The 19,604-nt window shown below is 42.6% G+C and overlaps 1 protein-coding gene across 6 annotated transcripts in view; it reads right to left on the bottom strand.

Moving 5' to 3' along the window:
• The window catches only part of LOC120028819 (eukaryotic translation initiation factor 4 gamma 1-like), a 65,277-nt gene that overhangs the window by 26,770 nt on the left and 18,903 nt on the right, over window positions 1-19,604 (bottom strand). For 5 of the 6 annotated variants that reach the window (XM_038974060.1, XM_038974063.1, XM_038974059.1 and 2 more), the window contains exon 7: window positions 8,009-8,148. In XM_038974060.1, coding sequence (XP_038829988.1) covers window positions 8,009-8,148 — 140 coding nt within the window. The remainder of the gene's footprint in view (window positions 1-8,008; window positions 8,149-19,604) is intronic. The other variant, XM_038974062.1, reaches the window with a different exon arrangement.

The raw sequence follows: 19,604 nt of genomic DNA on the forward strand, positions 1-19,604 counted from the left end.
CAATAAATCTATGTTTTGTTCGAAAAATGTGCATATTTCAGGTATAAATCATAGTTTACATTGCAGCTACAATCAGAAATTGCACCGAAAGCAGCCATAATAATTACAGACACCAACGTCAAATACCTAAATACTCATCATAAAACATTTCTGAAAAATACATGGGTGTACAGCAAATGAAAGACAGGCATCTTGTGATTCCAGACAATATTTCCGATTTCTTAAGTGTTTTACAGCGAAAACACAATATAGCGTTATATTAGCTTACCACAATAGCCAGAAACACAAGCCATTCCCCAGTAGTAAAAGTTAGCGATCGTGACAAACCAGCAAAAGATATATAATTTTTGACTAACCTTGATAAGGTTTATCAGATGACAGTCCTATAACATCAGGTTATACATACACTTATGTTTTGTTCGAAAATGTGCATATTTAGAGCTGAAATCAGTGGTTATACATTGTGCTAAGGTAGCATCTTTTCCCCACAACGTCCGGATATTTTTCTGACACTTTTTCTAACACACATATTCTGACCAAATGACTATTCATAAACATAACTAAAAAATACATGTTGTATAGGAAATGATAGATACACTAGTTCTTAATGCAATCGCCGTGTTAGAATTCTAAAAATAACTTCATTACGACATCCAGCTTATGTTATAGCGAGAGAGTACCCAGAAGCTGGGCGCAAACGACTAGCACAACATGTTCGACAGATATATGAAATAGCATCATAAAATGGGTCCTACTTTTGCTGATCTATCATCAGAATGTTGTACAAGGGGTCCTTTGTCAGGAACAATCGTTGTTTGGATTTAGAACGGCCTTCTTCCCTCTCGATTTAGCAAGCACACTTGCCAAGTGGCGCGAATCTCTCCATGTCAACAAACGGAAGAGAACGGAACACGGCAAAACTCCCGAAAAAATTTCAATAATCTGATTAAACTATATTGAAAAAACATACTTTACGATGATATTGTCACATGTATCAAATAAAATCAAAGCCGGAGATATTAGTCGTCCATAACGGCAGCTTATCAGAAGGCAAATCCAGGTCCCTCCTCGCGCTCTCCAGAAAACAGGAAACTGGTGACACGTCATGCCAAGAGCTATGATTCGAGTCCAGATCAAGTTACACACTCCATTTCTTCTCTCACTCCTTGTCGACATCTAGTGGAAGACGTATGAAGTGCATCTAAACTAATAAATAACAAGGACTTTAATAGGCAGCCCCTAGAAGAGTACATCGATTTCAGATTTTCCACTTCCTGTCAGGAAGTTTGCTGCAAAAGGAGTTCTGTTTTACTCACAGATATAATTCAAACGGTTTTAGAAACTATAGAGTGTTTTCTATCCAATAGTAATAATAATATGCATATTGTACGAGCAAGAATTGAGTACGAGGCCGTTTAAATTGGGCACAATTTTCCCCCAAAGTGAAAACAGCGCCCTCTGTCCTCAACAGGTTAAAGAAAGATTTTCATAAGCCTCGATACAATTGAGACATGGATTGTGTATGTGTGCCATTCAGAGGGTTAATGGGCAGGACAAAAGACGGTGCCGATAGAGATGGTCGCCTCGCTTCGAGTCAAAAACTGTAATATCCCATGTTTCACGGAATCGTGGCTGAATGACGACATGGATATTCAGCTAGCGGGATATACCCTGCACCGGCAGGATAGAACAGGGGGGGGGCGGTCTGTGCATATTTGTAAACAACAGTTGGTGCAGGAAATCTAAGGAAGTCTCTAGATTTTGCTCGCCTGAAGTAGAGTATATTGTGATAAATTGCAGGCCACACTACTTGCCTAGAGAGTTCTCAGCTATACTTTTCGTGGCTGTTTATTTACCACCACAAACAGATGCTGGCACTAAGACCGCACTCAGTCAGCTTTAAGGAAATAAGCTAACAGAAAACCACTCACCCAGAGGCGGTGCTCCTAGTGGCCGGAGACTTTAATGCAGGGAAACTTAAATCAGTTCTACCAAATCTCTATCATATGAGTTCTGTTATACTCACATACACAATTCAAACAGTTTTAGAAACTTCAGAGTGTTTTCTATCCAATACTAATAATAATATGCATATATTAGCAACTATGACTGAGGAGCAGGCCGTTTACTCTGGGCACCTCTGTGCACCTTTCATCCAAGCTACTCAATACCGACCCTGCAGCCATAAGAAGTTAAACAAAGCAAATTTGAGAACAAGGCTACCTAAATTCTATCAGCATATTGATTGCACTACGCACGGGTATAACACTCGATCACTGCTACTCTAACTTCGACGATGCATACAAAGCCCGCCCTCCCTTCGGCAAATCTGACCATGACGCCGTCTTGCTCCTACCGTCTTATAGGCAGAAACTCAAAGAGGATGTACCAGTGACAAGAACCATTCAACGCTGGACTGACCAATCGGAATCCACGCTTCAAGATTGTTTTTATCACGCGGACTGGGATATGTTCCGGTCAGCCTCAGATAACATCTATACGTTGACTCGGTGAGTGAGTTTATAAAGAAGTGCATTGGAGATGTTGTACCCACTGTGACTATTAAAACCAACCCTAACCAGAAACCGTGGATGGATGGCGGCATTCGCACAAAACTTAAAGTGCTAACCTCCGCATTTAACCATGGAAAGAGATCTGGGAATATGGCTGAATATAAACAGTGTTGTTATTCCCCCCGCAAGGCAATCAAGCGAAATACCGGTACAGGGACAAAGTGGAGTTGCAATTCAACGGCTCAGACACGAGATGTATGTGGCAGGTTCTACAGGAAATCACAGACTACAAAAAGAAAACCACCCATGTCACAGACACCGATGTCACGCTTCCAGACAAACTAAAGACCTTCTTTGCCTGTTTTGAGGATAATACAGTGCCACCGTCACCCCCCCCCCCCCCCCCTCTCCGTGGCAGACGTGAGTAAGACATTTAAAGGTGTTAACCTTCGCAAGGCTGCTGGCCCAGACAGCATCCCTCGTCACGTCCAGAGCATGCGCAGACCAGCTGGCTGGTGTGGTCACAGACATATTCAAATCGCTCCCTATCCCAAACTGCTGTCCGCACATGATTCAAGATGGCCAACATTGTTCCTGTACCCAAGAAGGCAAAGATAACTTAACTAAATGACTACCGCCCCATAGCACTCACTTCTGTCATCATGAAGTGCTTTGAGAGACTAGTCAAGGATCATATCACCTCCACCTTACCGGTCACCCTAGACCCACTTCAGTTTGCTAACCGCCCCAACAGATCCACAGACAATGCAATCGCCATCACACTGCACACCGCCCTATCCCATCTGGACAAGAGGAATACCTATGTAAGAATTAGGGATGCACAATATAAAATCGGTGATTATATCAGAATCGGACGATATTAGCTAAAAATGCCAACATCGTCCGATGTCTAGTTTAACGCCACGATGTGCAAAACCGATGTTTTCGGTCAATGCTGACGTGCATACCTATATAACGTAATGCCACCACGTAAAATGTTGCGCAATACGTGCAACACAGCATTCCTAAACTAGCCCACAATGTCTGCTGTGTGGATCGAGCAGTCAACAAGTCAAACAGTCATTTGAAAGAGTAACAATATTTCAGTGAGACAACGCAAAGTCGAAATCGATTAAAGCCAAGATAATGGAATTCATTGCCCTTGACAATCAACCGTTCTCTGTCGTGGGTGATGTTGGCTTTCGCCGACTGGTCGAGCACCAGTACACACTACCAAGTGAGATATTTTTCAAATGTTGCCATACCGGAGTTACACAGTAATAGCGTCACTGCTATTAGCTTCACGACATACATACTACGGAACACCGTTTGGGTCTTTGCGTGTCAAAAAAAAAAGATACAGTATCACTGTCAAAGCTGTACAAAAAAAGTCTGCAAACAAGCAAACACTGGCCACGAACGATGTGTTTACAATACCGCGTTGGTAATAAAGCATCATTTGTTCGACCGCAACTTCTGGGGTAGCTAGCTTTAGCTTGGTACCTAGCTAGCACTAATACAACCAACCTGAAAATGATGACCAGTAGAACCTGCAGTCATTTTCATTATTCTTAGCAATGATTTAGGAATCCTTGTGAGTAACTATTAGCTAGATTGCCACTTGTTGTTCGCCTATTGAAATTGTACTTCAGTTCATGAAAATAAATAGCTAGTCAGCAACTTAACTCTGTTGCCCAAAGCTAACGTTATAAACTGCCAGCTAGCTTCATCTGGCTAGTGAGGCTCAACCATACTGGGTTGTGTTGGGAAGCTAGCCACAATAAAAATTAGCCACAATAGTGGAATTTACAGTTTGCCTTCAAAATAAAAAAGTGTGTCATTGACAGAAATGCAAATTAATACAAATACTAGAATTACGCCATACTTTTATTTTGAAGGCTAACCGCAAAGTTCACTATTGTGGCTAATCCTTAGAGGCTAGCTTCACATAGAAGGGTCCGACCACCATTAATCAAATAAGAACTGTCTTATAAATTAGGGTTATTTTGAATGACACCTAGCTATAGTTAGCTAGCTCACTATAGCTACTGAAACAGATGTGTTATTTGACACGTCAAATAGTGTTATTATTGACGTTTATCTTTTTTGACACGCAAAGACACAAACAGCGTTCCATAGAAATCCTGGTTGAGAATGAAACGAATGAACAAATGAACGATGAAACAGCACAGCAAGTAAGTGAAAGAAATAGGTTTTGATTAAGTTTTACTGGTAATGGAGACATACGTAAATGCCAACAAAATAACTTTTTGGTCAGTGTGGTGTGTGTGTAACCTTTATTTAACTAGGCAAGTCAGTTAAGAACAAATTCTTATTTACGACGCTGGGCCAATTGTGCGCCGCACTATGGGACTCCCAATCACGGCCGGATGTGATACAGCCTGGATTCGATCCAGGGACTGTAGTGACACCTCTTGCACTGAGATGCAATGCAGTGCCTTAGACCTCTGCGTCCATGTGTGTGTGTGTTAACTATTTAACTGTACTAGAATGCTGAAGAAGGATGCAAAACTTATAAATATCGGCATCGTTTTTTTTGCCGATGACAATAGCGGAATCAGTCAAAAATGTCATATCGGTGCATCACTAGTAAGAATGCTGTTCATTGACTACAGCTCAGCATTCAACACCATAGTACCCTCCAAGCTCATCATCAAGCTGGAGAGCCTGGGTCTCAACCCCACCCTGTGCAATTGGTTCCTGGACTTTGACGGGCTGTCCCCAGGTGGTGAAGGTAGGAAACATCTCCACTTCGCTGACCCTCAACACTGGGGCCCCACAAGGGTGCGTGCTCAGCCCCCTCCTGTACTCCCTGTTCACCAACGACTGCGTGGCCATGCACGCCTACAACTCAATCATCAAGTTTGCAGACGACAACTGTAGTGGGCTTGATTACCAACAACAGTGAGACAACCTACAAGGAGGTGGTGAGGGCACTCGGAGTGTGGTGTCAGGAAAACAACCTCTCACTCAACGTCAACAAAATGAGATGATAGTGGACTCCAGGAAACAGCAGAGGGAGAACCCCCCCCTATCCACATCGAAGGGACAGCAGTGGAGAAGGTGGAAAGCGTCAAGTTCCTCAGCATACACATCACAAACTGAAATGGTCCACCCACACAGAATGGTGAAGGCGGCGCAATAGCGCCTCTTCAACCTCAGGAGGCTGAAGAAATTTGGCTTGTCACCCAAAACCCTGACAAACTTTTACAGATGCACAACCGAGAGCATTCTGTCGGGCTGTATCACAGCCTGGTACGGCAACTGCACCGCCTTCAACCGCAAGTCTCTCCAGAGGGTGGTGCCAGCTGCACAACACATTACTGGGGGCAAAATACCTGCCCTCCATGACACCGAAGGCACAGGAAGGCCAAAAAGATCATCAAGGACAACAACCACCCGAGCCACTGCCTGTTCACACCGCTACCATCCAGAAGGCAAGGTCAGTACAGGTGGATCAAAGCTGGGACCAAGAGACTGAAGAACAGCTTATCAAGGCCATCAGACTGCTAAACAGCAATCACTAACTCAGAGAGGCTGCTGCCTATATTGAGACCCAATCACTGGCCAATTTAATAAATGGATCACTAATCACTTTAAACAATGCCGCTTTAATAATGTTTACATATCTTACATTACTCATCATATGTAAATACTGTATTTTACACCATCTATTGCACCTTGCCTATGCCACTCGGCCATCGCTCATCCATATATTTATATATTCTCATTCACCCCTTTAGATGTGTGTATTAGGTAGTTGGGAAGTTCATTAGATTACTTGTTAGATATTACTGCACTGTCGGAACTAGAAGCACAAGCATTTCGCTACACTCACATTAACATATGCTAACCATGTGTATATGTGACCAATAAAATTGGATTTGAAAATATTTAAGTGTCTTTGAACTGGGTATGATAGTAGGTGCCAGGGGCACCGGTTTGTGTGTGTCAAGAACTGCAATGCTGCTGGGTTTTTTCCACACGTGTATCAAGAATGGCCCACCACCCAAAGGACATCCAATCAAACTTGACAACTGTGGGAAGCATTGGAGTCGGCATCCCTGTGTAACACTTTCGACATGCCCCGACAAATTGAGGCGGTTATGAGGGAAAAACGGGGTGCAAATAAATATTAAGTTGTTCCTAATGTTTTGTAACATCAGGGTGCCTGCTGTAGAGACAAGATATAAAAAATAAAAAAAGGTGATCACTCATAGCTAGCTCACTATTTAAAAATAAGACGAAGAACAAGCTATAGGATGAAAAATACAGTAGTGTTGGCACAGGTACACACATTTATTTTACAAATAGTTACTTTGAGTCAAAGTATCAATATAATATCATCCAAAACAATATTGTGATATGGGGTTCCTTGAGTGGTGCAGCGGTCTAAGGCACTGCATCGCAGTGCTAGAGGCGTCACTACAGACCCGGGTTCGATCCCAGGGTGTATCACAACCGGCCGTGATCGGGAGTCCCATAGGGAGGCGCACAATTGGCCCAGCGCCGTCCATCATTGTAAATACGATTTTTTTCCTAAACCGACTTCCCTAGATAAATAATACATTTTGTAACTATTGTTCCCCCCATCACTAATAGACAGACCAGATGAATCCAGACCAACTGAGGACACCTGCACCAACAGCCAGAGAAGAGGCACATCAGTACTACAGCCCTAAAGAACATGTTCGAGTCACATCAGTTTAGTGTTACAGTTCATCAAGTGAAGGTCCAGAGTTATCTAATTCAAATCACTGACTGAACATAAATCACGAGGAATAGGCCCATCTAGAATCTTCCCTGGACAATTGCAACACTACCCACATCACAGTGTTTATCATCATCACACAAGCCCAAGTCCTGTCACATCCACCTTTAAGAGCGTAGGTCAGCCAGACAGACAGGAAGACACAGTAGCTGTAGACCAAAACTGCACTGTTAACCTTCACAGTGGATGATGGGGAAAAGGCATTCGTGTTGAACACACCTTACTGACTGAAACTATGCTTGTTTAAAAAAAATATTGACACCCTTTATTAGCACAGTCCTTCCCTTCCTTTAGGGAGAATCACTGGTATTTAAACGCTGCTCTGGTTGATGGGGAAGTTTGACTGTATAACATCAGGCCCTTAATGTCTCTTGGGGTTTCCAGTTCTGTTACCTGTCCATTCTAGGATGAGGATACCTGATTGTCTACCTAAGTAGAGGTGTAACATGGCCTGGCCTGAGGTCCTGCAGTTAGTGCCACTGACCACGGCATACCAGAGTGGGCATGGGTTCCAATCCAACTCACTGACTACCAGAGTGGGCATGGGTTCCAATCCAACTCACTGACCTGGTACTCCTCCTATCTGTTCAATAAAACAATATGAAAGCAGTAAAAAAAAAACAGTATTGTAGAGGTGGGGTGATGAGTTTACCTGTGTGTAGAGATATGGTGTACAACAGTATAAGTGGGACGATGAGTTTACCTGTACCTGTTTGCGCTCCCTTTTGGGCTGGATCTGTTGCTGTGGAGGTAGTTGCTGCTGCTGGGGGGGAGGGTTCATGATAACCGGAGCAGCCGGCACAGAGGGCGTGTACTGCTGTTGGGCTGGGTAGTATGCCCCTGCTGTGGACAAAAGAGAGACGTCGTCCCAAACACTTAAACTAGCATGCAAGTATACTGAACAAAAATATAAAAAACTCAACATGCAACAATTTCGGAAATATCGCTGAGATACCGTTCCTATAAGGAAATCAGTCAATTCAAATAATTTCATTAGGCCCTAAATTCTTGGGAGCCAGGCCCAGCCAAATCAGAGTGACCTTTTCCACACAATAGGGCTTTATTACAGAGAAATATTGGCATTTACGTATGTCCCCGTCACCAGTAAAACAATCAAAACCTATATTTCTTTCACTTACTTGCTGTGCTGATTTGTTCAGTCGTTTCATTCTCAACCAGGATTTCATCATACATGTCAAGTAGTGAAGTTCCAGCTCTGTCTGTCTGTGGCCTCTTCCTCGGTGCGCACTGTCACTCTGTCCGTTTCCATCCTATCCAGCTGTCTCACATTTCAGGTAAACCGTGTTTCTTGTCTGCATCGAAGTAGCTGTCCTTGTACCAAGCATCGAGCATGGTGGCGACACAGTAAAGAGGCTCAGAGTGAATGCCACCGAATCGCTTGTTCACAGCCTCTAGTAGAGTACTTTTGCAAGTTAACCTCACGGTCAGTGTTGGCAGTTTTTTTAACAGGCGTTTCAATGCCATGACAGAGGGTATCACGTCTGCTGCAGACGCAGGTGATGAGCTTCTTTCTCCAGTCAGTTGTTCGAATGGAGCAAGGAGTGTGTTCATGTTTCCAAGTTTCAAACATTCTTTCTCAAATGCATGTTCTCAAATGGCAGCGGTATGAGAACCAGCAGTCTTGAGCATACAATATGGCTTTCCTCAGTACGAAATCCTTGTCGACCCACTGTGCTCATGCTTATGGGGCTGATATCGTTGGTCCAAATGTCCGTCGTGAAGCTAATAGCAGTGACGCACATGGATGTGCGTTTCAACAATACTGTGTAACTCCGGTAGGGCTAGATCTGAAAAAAAGCGCCTACTCGTGCTCGACCAGATGGTGAAAGCCATCATCCACGACAGAACGGTTGATTGTCAGGTCGCAGTTGTAAATCAGAACTTGTTCTCAACTAGCCTACCTGGTTAAATAAAGGTGAAATAAAATAAAATTGTCAAGGGCAATGAATTCCATTATCTTGACGTTAATGGATTTTGCCTTCAAGTTGTCTCGCTGAAATGTTCTTACTCTTTCAAATGACTGTTCGACTTGAACTTGTTTAGTTATTTGAAGTGAGCTTAGTTTTTACTGCTATTATTCTAAGTAGTCGCTGAACGTCTGGAGTGATGCACTTTCAAATGAGTAATTAGGTTTGTGGTATTGAACTATTTCACTTTCTCCCCTCTGGAAATAATAGCAGCACAAACGTTGCATATGGCCTTTTTATCTTCCTTTGAAACTTCGAAATAGATCCACACAGCTGACATTGTGGGCTAGGTTAGGAATGCTGTGTTGCACGTGTAGCGCTGTATTTTCGTGGCGTCATCAACCTACATTATATAGGTATGCACGTCAGCTTTGACATTGGTTTTGCACATCGGCGCTAAACTAGACATTGGGCCGATGCCGGCATTTTAAGCTAATATCGTCCGGTTCCGATTAGCTTACTGATAGATCGTGCATCCCTAGTTCTCGCTTCTCAAATTACAGTCAGATGTGTCAGACAGAACGTGGATCGCCGTTTCATCTTCTTTCCTACTCTTGCTCTCCTTGCTAGATATTACACACATGTATGGCTTGGCAGCAAATGTCATCGCCATTGAGCCATCTTTCATATTAGCAGTAAACAGCAACAAGTGATGTGAGCGATATAAAAAGGGAGCATTGTTACAGCCTTGCTCTAACCAATTGTAGCAGTAGGATCAAGTTACAACATGCCCATTTCTTGAAATTAATTTGCCAATTAAGTTATTTCGAATTTTATCCTGGCAGTGGAGTAGTTTAGAGTGGTGTCCTGACAGCTGGAAAAAAATAACCCCCCGAACACGGATAATGACTAGCGCATCCATAATAACAAATCATAGATTTTTTGTCGTCACTGACCTACACACACCCCATAATGTGGACTTATGCTTTATTTTTTACAAATTAATAAAAAGTTGAAATGTCTTGAGTCAATAGGTATTCAACCCCTTTGTTATGGCAAGCCTAAATAAACATTTGCTTAACAAGTCACATAATAAGTTGCATGGACGATGGGTTGAATATTTTACCGGTATTTTACAAAATGTTGCATCCCGAGAATAAATCCCTTTTCACCCGGGTAACCCGGTACTTCCGGGTAACCGGAAATATCATTCTAAAAGTATTATAAAGCATACACGTTTGGATTTGATTACGGCTTTGATTAGCATGGAAACTCAAACCTGATGTTACCTGAGCCTGATGAGCAATATATTAAAATACATTTCATGAGCCCTACATTAAAGACATTTAATGAGACAAAGCCCAAATGATTGTGCAGTTATCCAATACATGACATAGGCACATTAATCATGACAGAAAAATATAAAAGCCCATTGACGTAGCTAGCTATATGCTCTCTTGGGTAAATAAATGAAACTAACCAGTAGGCTAATCTTTGAGTGTGTAAACTGTACTGTATTATATGGACTGGAAAGACGCATCATTAAACCATGATTAAGCAAAACAGAACATGCGATTATGGTGCTACACATACGGCCTACAAAGATACTAGTATAGGCTAGAGAATTTGATTTAAAAATATAATAGGACCTATGACACATATACACACCTTTCATAATATTTACACCACCTCTTTCTATTGTTGCTTCATTCCTTCCAACAGTTAAATGAAATAAGTTGTCCTCATCTTAATCATTCTATTGTCATCCTTGAATAATATAGCACTATAATTAGATGCAGAAGGCTTTCACTTCTCTTCACGAATGAATTGAATGGTTATGGTCTGAATAAATAAATGCTTTAGCCTAACACCATCACGCGTTTGATCTTCCTTCCACCTACCCGTGAGTGCTATTGGCTGCAGTATTTAACATTCAGGAAAAAAATGATCTTGCATCCCTCTTGGAATACTCTTGCCATAAGAAATGCAAAAACAATTATATCCAGCAAGCTAATCTGGTCTAGCTTTTCCTGCAAGGGACTCCAACAGCTAAGGAGAGGCCAGGGGAGCACAGGTGCTTGTGTATTGCACAAGACACAGAGGCTATAAGTTACACACGTATTATGCACAACCCATCATTAATTAGCTATAAATAAGGCCAATACTGCATTGAATGTATTACCTGAAAGAGATAGGCTAGCACATCTGAAGTGCAATAGGAAAAATTATTCAGACTGCTTGACTTTTTCCACTGTTACGATAGCCTTGTTCTAAAATGGATTTTAAAAATCTACACAATACCCCATAATAACAAAATACAGGGTTTAGAAATGTTTGCAAATTTACAAAAACATAAATAACATTTACATAAGTATTCCGACACTTTACTCAGCACTTTGTTGAATCACCTTTGGCAGTGATTACAGCCTCAATTCTTCTTGGGTACGACGCTTCAAATTTGGCACACGTGTTTGGAGAGTTTCTCCCATTCTTCTCTGCAGATCCTCTCAAGCTCTGTCAGGTTAGATGATGATAGTCGCAGCTAAGCTATTTTCAGGTTCCTCCAGGAATGTTCAATCGGATTCAAGTACAGGCCTCCGGCTGGGCCACTCAAGGACATTCAGAGACTTGTCCCGATGCAACAACTGCATCGTCTTGGCTGTGTGCTTGAGGTCGTTGTCCTGTTGGAAGGTGAACCTCCACCTCAGTCTGAGGTCATGAGCACTATGGAGCAGGTTTTCACCAATGATGTCTTTGTACATTGCTCCGTTAGTCTTTCCCTCGATCCATACTAGACTCCCAGACCCTGCCGCTGAAAAACATCCCCACAGCATGACGCTGCCACCACCACGCTTCACAGAAGGGATGGTGCCAGATTTCCTCCAGACGTGACACTCGCAATGCAGGCCAAAGAATTCAATGTTGGTTTCATCAGATCAGAGAATCTTGTCTCTCATGGCCTGAGAGTCCTTAAGGTGCCTTTTTGGCAAACTCCAAGTGGGCTGTCATGTGCCTTTAACTAAAGAGTGGCTTCCTTCTGGCCACTCTACCATAAAGGCCTGATTGGTGGAGGCTGCAGAGATGGTTGTCCTTCTGGAAGGTTCTTCCATCTCCACAGAGAAAATCTGGAGCTCTGTCAGTGACCATCGGGCTCTTGGTCACCTCCCTGACCAAGGCCCGTCTAACCCGATTGCTCAGTATTGCCTGGCGACCAGCTCTAGGAAGAGTATTGGTGGTTCCAAACGTCTTCCATTTAATAATGATGGAGGCCACTGTGTTCTTGGGGACCTTCAATGCTTTAAAAGTTGTTTGGCACCCTTCCCCAGATCTGTGCCTCAACACAATCCTGTCTCGGAGCTCTACGGACAATTCCTTCAAACTCATGACTTGTTGCTCTGACATGCACTGTCAACTGTGGGACCATTTATAAACAGTTGTGCGCTTTTCCAAATCATGTCCAAGCAATTGAATTTACCACAGATGGACTGCAATCATGTTGTAGAAACATCAAGGATGATCAAAGGAAACAGGTCACACCCGAGCTCAATTGAGTCTCATAGCAAAGGTTCTGAATACTTATGTAATTAAGATATATTTTATTTGTAATACATTGGGAAAAAATTCTGGGGTAATGTTGTAGATTGAGGAAAACATCGAATTCAATTAAGATTAGAATAAGGCTGTGTAACAAAACGTGGAATACTTTCTGAATGCAGTGTGTGTATACACACACACAGTTGAAGTCGGAAGTTAACATACACTTAGGTTGGAGTCATTAAAACTCGTTTTCCAACCACTTTTTGTTAACAAACTAGTTTTGGCAAGTTGGTTAGGACACCTACAGTCGTGGCCAAAAGTTTTGAGAATGACACAAATATTAATTTTCAAAGTCCGCTGCCTCAGTTTGTATGATGGCAATTTGCATATAGAGAATGTTATATCCAGAATGTTATGGAGAGTGATCAGATGAATTGCAAAGTACCTCTTTGCCATGCAAATGAGTTGAATCCCCCAAAAACATTTCCACTGCATTTCAGCCCTGCCACAAAAGGACCAGCTGACATGTCAGTGATTCTCTCGTTAACACAGGTGTGAGTGTTGACGAGGACAAGGCTGGAGATCACTCTGTCATGCTGATTGAGTTCGAATAACAGACTGGAAGCTTCAAAAGGAGGGTGGTGCTTGGAATCATTGTTCTTCCTCTGTAACCGTGGTTACCTGGAAGGAAACACGTGCCGTCATCATTGCTTTGCACAAAAAAGGGCTTCACAGGCAAGGATATTGTTGCCAGTAAGATTGCACCTAAATCAACCATTTATCGGATCAAGAACTTCAAGGAGAGCGGATCAATTGTTGTGAAGGCTTCAGGGCGCCCAAGAAAGTCCAGCAAGCGTCAGGACCACCTCCTAAAGTTGATTCAGCTGCGGGATCGGGGCACCACCAGTACAGAGCTTGCTCAGGAATGGCAGCAGGCAGGTGTGAGTGCATCTGCACGCACAGTGAGGCGAAGACTTTTGGAGGATGGCCTGGTGTCAAGAAGGGCAGCAAAAAGTCACTTTTCTCCAGGAAAAACATAATGGACAGACTGATATTCTGCAAAAGGTACAGGGATTGGACTGCTGAGGACTGGGGTAAAGTCATTTTCTCTGATGAATCCCCTCTCCGATTGTTTTGGGCATCCGGAAAAAAGCTTCTCCGGAGAAGACAAGGTGAGCGCTACCATCAGTCATGTGTCATGCCAACAGTAAAGCATCCTGAGGCCATTCATGTGTGGGGTTGCTTCTCAGCCAAGGGAGTGGGCTCACTCACAATTTTGCCTAAGAACACAGCCATGAATAAAGAATGGTACCAACACATCCTCCGAGAGCAGCTTCTCCCAACCATCCAGGAACAGTTTGGTGACGAACAATGCCCTTTCCAGCATGATGGAGCACCTTGCCATAAGGCAAAAGTGACGAAGTGGCTCAGAAAACAAAACATTGATATTTTGGGTGCATGGCCAGGAAACTCCCCAGACCCTAATCCCATTGAGAACTTGTGGTCAATCCCCAAGAGGTAGGTGGACAAACAAAACCCCACAAATTCTAACAAACTCCAAGCATTGATTATGCAAGAATGGGCTGCCATCAGTCAGGATGTGGCCCAGAAGTTAATTGACAGCATGCCAGGGCGGATTGCAGAGGTCTTGAAAAAGAAGGGTCAGCACGGCAAATATTTACTCTTTGCATCAACTTCTTGTAATTGTTAATCAAAGCCTTTGACACTTACGAAATGTTTGTAATTATACTTCAGTATTCCATAGTACCATCTGACAAAAATATCTAAAGACACTGAGGCAGCAGACTTTATGAAAATGAATATTTGTCATTCTCAAAACTTTTGGCCACGACTGTACTTTGTGCATGACACAAGTAATTTTCCCAACAATTGTTCACACAGATTATTTCACTGTATCACAATTCCAGTGGGTCAGAAGTTTACATACACTAAGTTGCCTGTGCCTTTAAACAGAAAATAATGTCATGGCTTTAGATGCTTCTGATAGGCTAATTGACATCATTTGAGTCAATTGGATGTGTATCTGTGGATGTATTTCAAGGCCTACCTTCAAACTCAGTGCCTCTTTGCTTGACATCATGGGAAAATCAAAAGAAATCAGCCAAGACCTCAGAAAAAAATTGTAGACCTCCAAAATTCTGGTTCATCCTTGGGAGCAATTTCCAAACGCCTGAAGGTACCACGTTCATCTGTACAAACAATAGTACGCAAGTATAAACACCATGGGACCACGCAGCCATCATACTGCTCAGGAAGGAGACGCGTTCTGTCTCCTAGAGATGAACGTACTTTGCTGCAAAAAGTGCAAAGCATCCCAGAACAGCAGCAAAGGACCTTGCGAAGATGCTGGAGGAAACAGGTGCAAAGGTATCTATAGCCACAGTAAAACGAGTCCTATATCGACACAACCTGGAAGGCCACTCAGCAAGGCAGAAGCCACTGCTCCAAAACCGCCATAAAAAAGCCAGACTACAATTTGCAACTGTACATGGGGACAAAGATCGTACTTTTTGGAGAAATGTCCTCTGGTCTGATGAAACAAAAATAGAACTGTTTGGCCATATAGACCATCATTATGTTTGGAGGATAAGGGGGAAGGAAGCTTGCAAGCCGAAGAACACCATCCCAACCGTGAAGAACGGGGATGGCAGAATCATGTTGTGGGGGTGCTTTGCTGCAGGAGGGTCTGGTGCACCTCACAAAATAGATGGCATCATGAGGTAGGAAAATTATGTGAATATATTGAAGCAAAATCTCAAGACATCAGTCAGGAAGTTAAAGCTTGGTCGCAAATGGGTCTTCCAAATGGACAATGACCCCAAGCATATTTCCAAAGTTGTGGCAAAATGGCTTAAGGACAACAAAGTCAAGGTATTGGATTGGCCATCACAAAGCCCTGACCTCAATCCTATAGAAAATTTGTGGGCAGAACTGAATAAGCATGTGCGAGCAAGGAGGCCTACAAATCTGACTCAATTACACCAGCTCTGTCAGGAGGAATGGGCCAAAACTACTTATTGTGTGAAGCTTGTGGAAGGCTACCTGAAACGTTTGACCCAAGTTAAACAATTTAAAGGCAATGCTACCAAATACTAATTGAGTGTATGTAAACTTCTGACCCACTGGGAATGTGATGAAAGAAATAAAAGCTGAAATAAATCATTCTCTCTACTATTATTCTGACATTCACATTCTTAAAATAAAGTGGTGATCCTAACTGACCTAAGACAGGGAATATTTACTGGAATGAAATGGCAGGAATTGTGAAAAACGGAGTTTAAATGTATTTGGCTAAGGTGTATGTAAGCTTCCGACTCCAACTGTATGTATGCATGTATATATATATATATATATATATATATATATATATATATATATATATATATATATATATATATATATATATATATATATATATATATATATATATATATATATATATATATATATATATATATATATATATAAATAAATAAATAAATACACACACACGCTTCAAGATGGCCACCATCGTTCCTGTACCCAAGAAGGCAAAGGAAACTTAACTAAATTACTATCACCCCATAGCACTCACTTCTGTCATCATGAAGTGCTTTGAGAGGCTAGTCAAGGATCATATCACCTCCACCTTACCCATCACCCTAGACCCACTTTAATTTGCTTACCGCACATAGGTCCACAATAGGTCCACAGACGATTAAATCGCCATCACACTGCCCTATCCCATCTGGAAAATAGAAATACCTATGCAAGAATGCTGTTCATTGACTATAGCTCAGCATAAACAAAAAAGTAGAACTAAGAACAGATATAGTCCTTGGTTCACTCCAGACTTGACTGCGCTTGACCATCGGAAGATGGTTTGTATGTCAAAGCTTCGCAACAATGCTACTAATCAATGCAATCCATAACCGACGCGGTCCCAAATGAAAACAACCACGACCTAGAGCGGTCACACCGATGATTGAGTTAAATACTTTATAATCTACACACGCTGAAAACAAACAACACTTCTGCAGCATAGCACACACAATCAAAATGTTGCGCCACCCAAGAGCTCCTCCCCAAAGAGCTGTCTTAATTTCCTTCCTTACTGCTGATGCACTCTTAAAGTGGCAGCGCACGGTGAAGGCTCCGTGCAGGATTTCGCCACAATGTCGCTCTTGCTGCAGGTGATTCTCTGATCCACCTCTACGCAGACGACAGCATTCTGTATACATCTGGCCCTTCTTTGGACACTTAACGAACCTCCAGACGAGCTTCAATGCCATACAACTCTCCTTCCGTGGCCTCCAACTGCTCTTAAATGCAAGTAAAACTAAATGCATGCTCTTCAACATATCGCTGCCTGCACCCCCCCGCCCGTCTAGCATCACTACTCTGGACAGTTCTGACTTAGGTATTTGTAGTTGTTCACATATTCCTAGGTGTCTGGTTAGACTGTAAACTCTCCTTCCAGACTCACATTAAGCATCTCCAATCCAAAATTAAATCTAGAATCGTCTTCTTATTTCTCAACAAAGCATCCTTCATTCATGCTGCCAAACATACCCTCGTAAAACTGACTATCCTACTGATCCTTGACTTCGGCAATGTCATTTACAAAATAACCTCCAACACTCTACTCAACAAATTGGATGCAATCTATCACAGTGCCATCCGTTTTGTCACCAATGCCCCATATACTACCCACTACTGCGACCTGTATGCTCTCGTTGACTGGTCCTCGCTTCATATTCGTCGCCAAACCCACCGGCTCCAGGTCATCTACAAGTCTTTGCTAGGTAAAGCCCCGCCTTATCTCAGCTCACTGGTCACCATAGGGGCACTCACCCGTAGCACGTGCTCCAGCAGGTATATTTCACTGGTCACCCCCAAAGCCAACATCTTCTTTGACCGCCTTTCCTTCCAGTTCTCTGCTGCCAATGACTGGAACGCATTGCAAAAAAATAAAAAAATAAAAAATCACTGAAGCCTTATATCTCCCTCACTAACCTAAGCATCAGCTGTCAGAACAGCTTACCGATCATTGCACCTGTACACAGCCCATCTTAAATAGCCCACCCAACTACCTCATCCCCATATTGTTATTATTTTTTGCTCCTTTGCACCCTAGTGTCTCTACTTGCACATTCATCTTCTGCACATCTATCACTCCAGTGTTTAATTGCTACATTGTAATTATTTCACCACTATGGCCTATTTATTGCCTTACCACCCTAAGCTTACTACATTTGCACACACTGTATATAGATTTTTCTATTGTGTTATGTGATTAACAAACATACAATCAATGTGTAATGCTGTTGTTTGTGTCGCACTGCTTTGCTTTATCTTGGCCAGGTCGCAGTTGTAAATGAGAACTTGTTCTCAACTGGCCTACCTGGTTGAATAAAAGGTGGGGGAAAAAAGGAAAAAATAAAATAAAATCAGCATTTGTGGGTTCGATTTCAGCCTCAAAATGGCCAGAAACAATGACCTTTCTTCTGAAACTCGTCAGTCTTTTCTTGGTCTGAGAAATGAAGGCTATTCCATGCGAGAAATTGCCAAGAAACTGAATATCTCGTACAACGCTGTGTACTACTCCCGCCACAGAACAGCGCAAACTGGCTCTAACCAGAATAGAAAGAGTGGGAGGCCCTGGTGCACAACTGAGCAAAAGGACAAGTACATTAGAGTGTCTAGTTTGAGAAACAGATGCCTCACAAGTCCTCAACTAGCAGCTTCATTAAATAGTACCCGTAAAACGCCAGTCTCAATGTCAACAGTGAAGAGGCGACTCCGGGATGCTGGCCTTCTAGGCAGAGTTGCAAAGAAAAAGCCATATCTCAGACTGGCCAATAAAAATAAAAGATTAAGATGGGTAAACGAACAGACACTGGACAGAGGAACTCTGCCTAGAAGGCCAGCATCCCGGAGTCGCCTTTTCACGGTTACTAACCTAATGGACAGAGTGGAAAGGAGGATGCCTGTACAGAATACAAACATTCCCAAACATGCATCCTGTTTGCAACAAGGCACTAAAGTAATACTGAAAGAAATGTGGCAAAGCAATTCACTTTTTGTTCTGAATAGTGTTATGTTTGGGGCAAATCCAATACAACACATTCGCGAGTACCACTCTATATTTTCAAGCATAGTGGTGGCTGCATCATGTTATGGGTATTCTTGTAATTGTTAAGGACTGGGGAGTTTTTCGGGATAAAAAAACTGAATGGACCTAAGCACAGCAAAATCCTAGAGGAACACCTTGTTCAGTCTACTTTCCACCAGACACTGGGAGATAAATTCACCTTTTAGCAGGACAATAACCTGAAACACAAGGCCAAATCTACACTGGAGTTGCTTACCAAGAAGACAGTGGCCAGAGTGGCTGAGTTACAGTTTTGACTTCAATCTATGGTAAGACCTGAAAATGGTTGTCTAGCAATGATCACCACCAATCCTTCCCCACTCTAAACCTAGAGCACCAATCACCATGCCCACTCCCGTCTTTTCCACATTCACAGAGAGATCCCAAATTCAAAGACTCCATATTCGGAAATCCATGACTCCGCCACAGTTTATTTGTCTTACCAGACCTGGCCTTCCAAGGGCCTCAGATACAGAGTGAACCAGTCTCCTCCTGCTCTCTGAAACTGGTATCCCCTCTTCTCTCCCAGAAAAAAAACCTCAATGAACTGTCTGCCTGTGAGTAGCTCTCAGCACACATTTCAGTCTAACTCACATTACTGAGTCTGCATTGTTGACCAAGAAAAGCACTGACTAAATATAGTCAAAACCCACATCGAGTACTGAGACGGAGAGAGGGAG

This window comes from Salvelinus namaycush, chromosome 34, assembly GCF_016432855.1.
Source record: "Salvelinus namaycush isolate Seneca chromosome 34, SaNama_1.0, whole genome shotgun sequence".
Taxonomy (NCBI): Eukaryota; Metazoa; Chordata; class Actinopteri; order Salmoniformes; family Salmonidae; genus Salvelinus; species Salvelinus namaycush.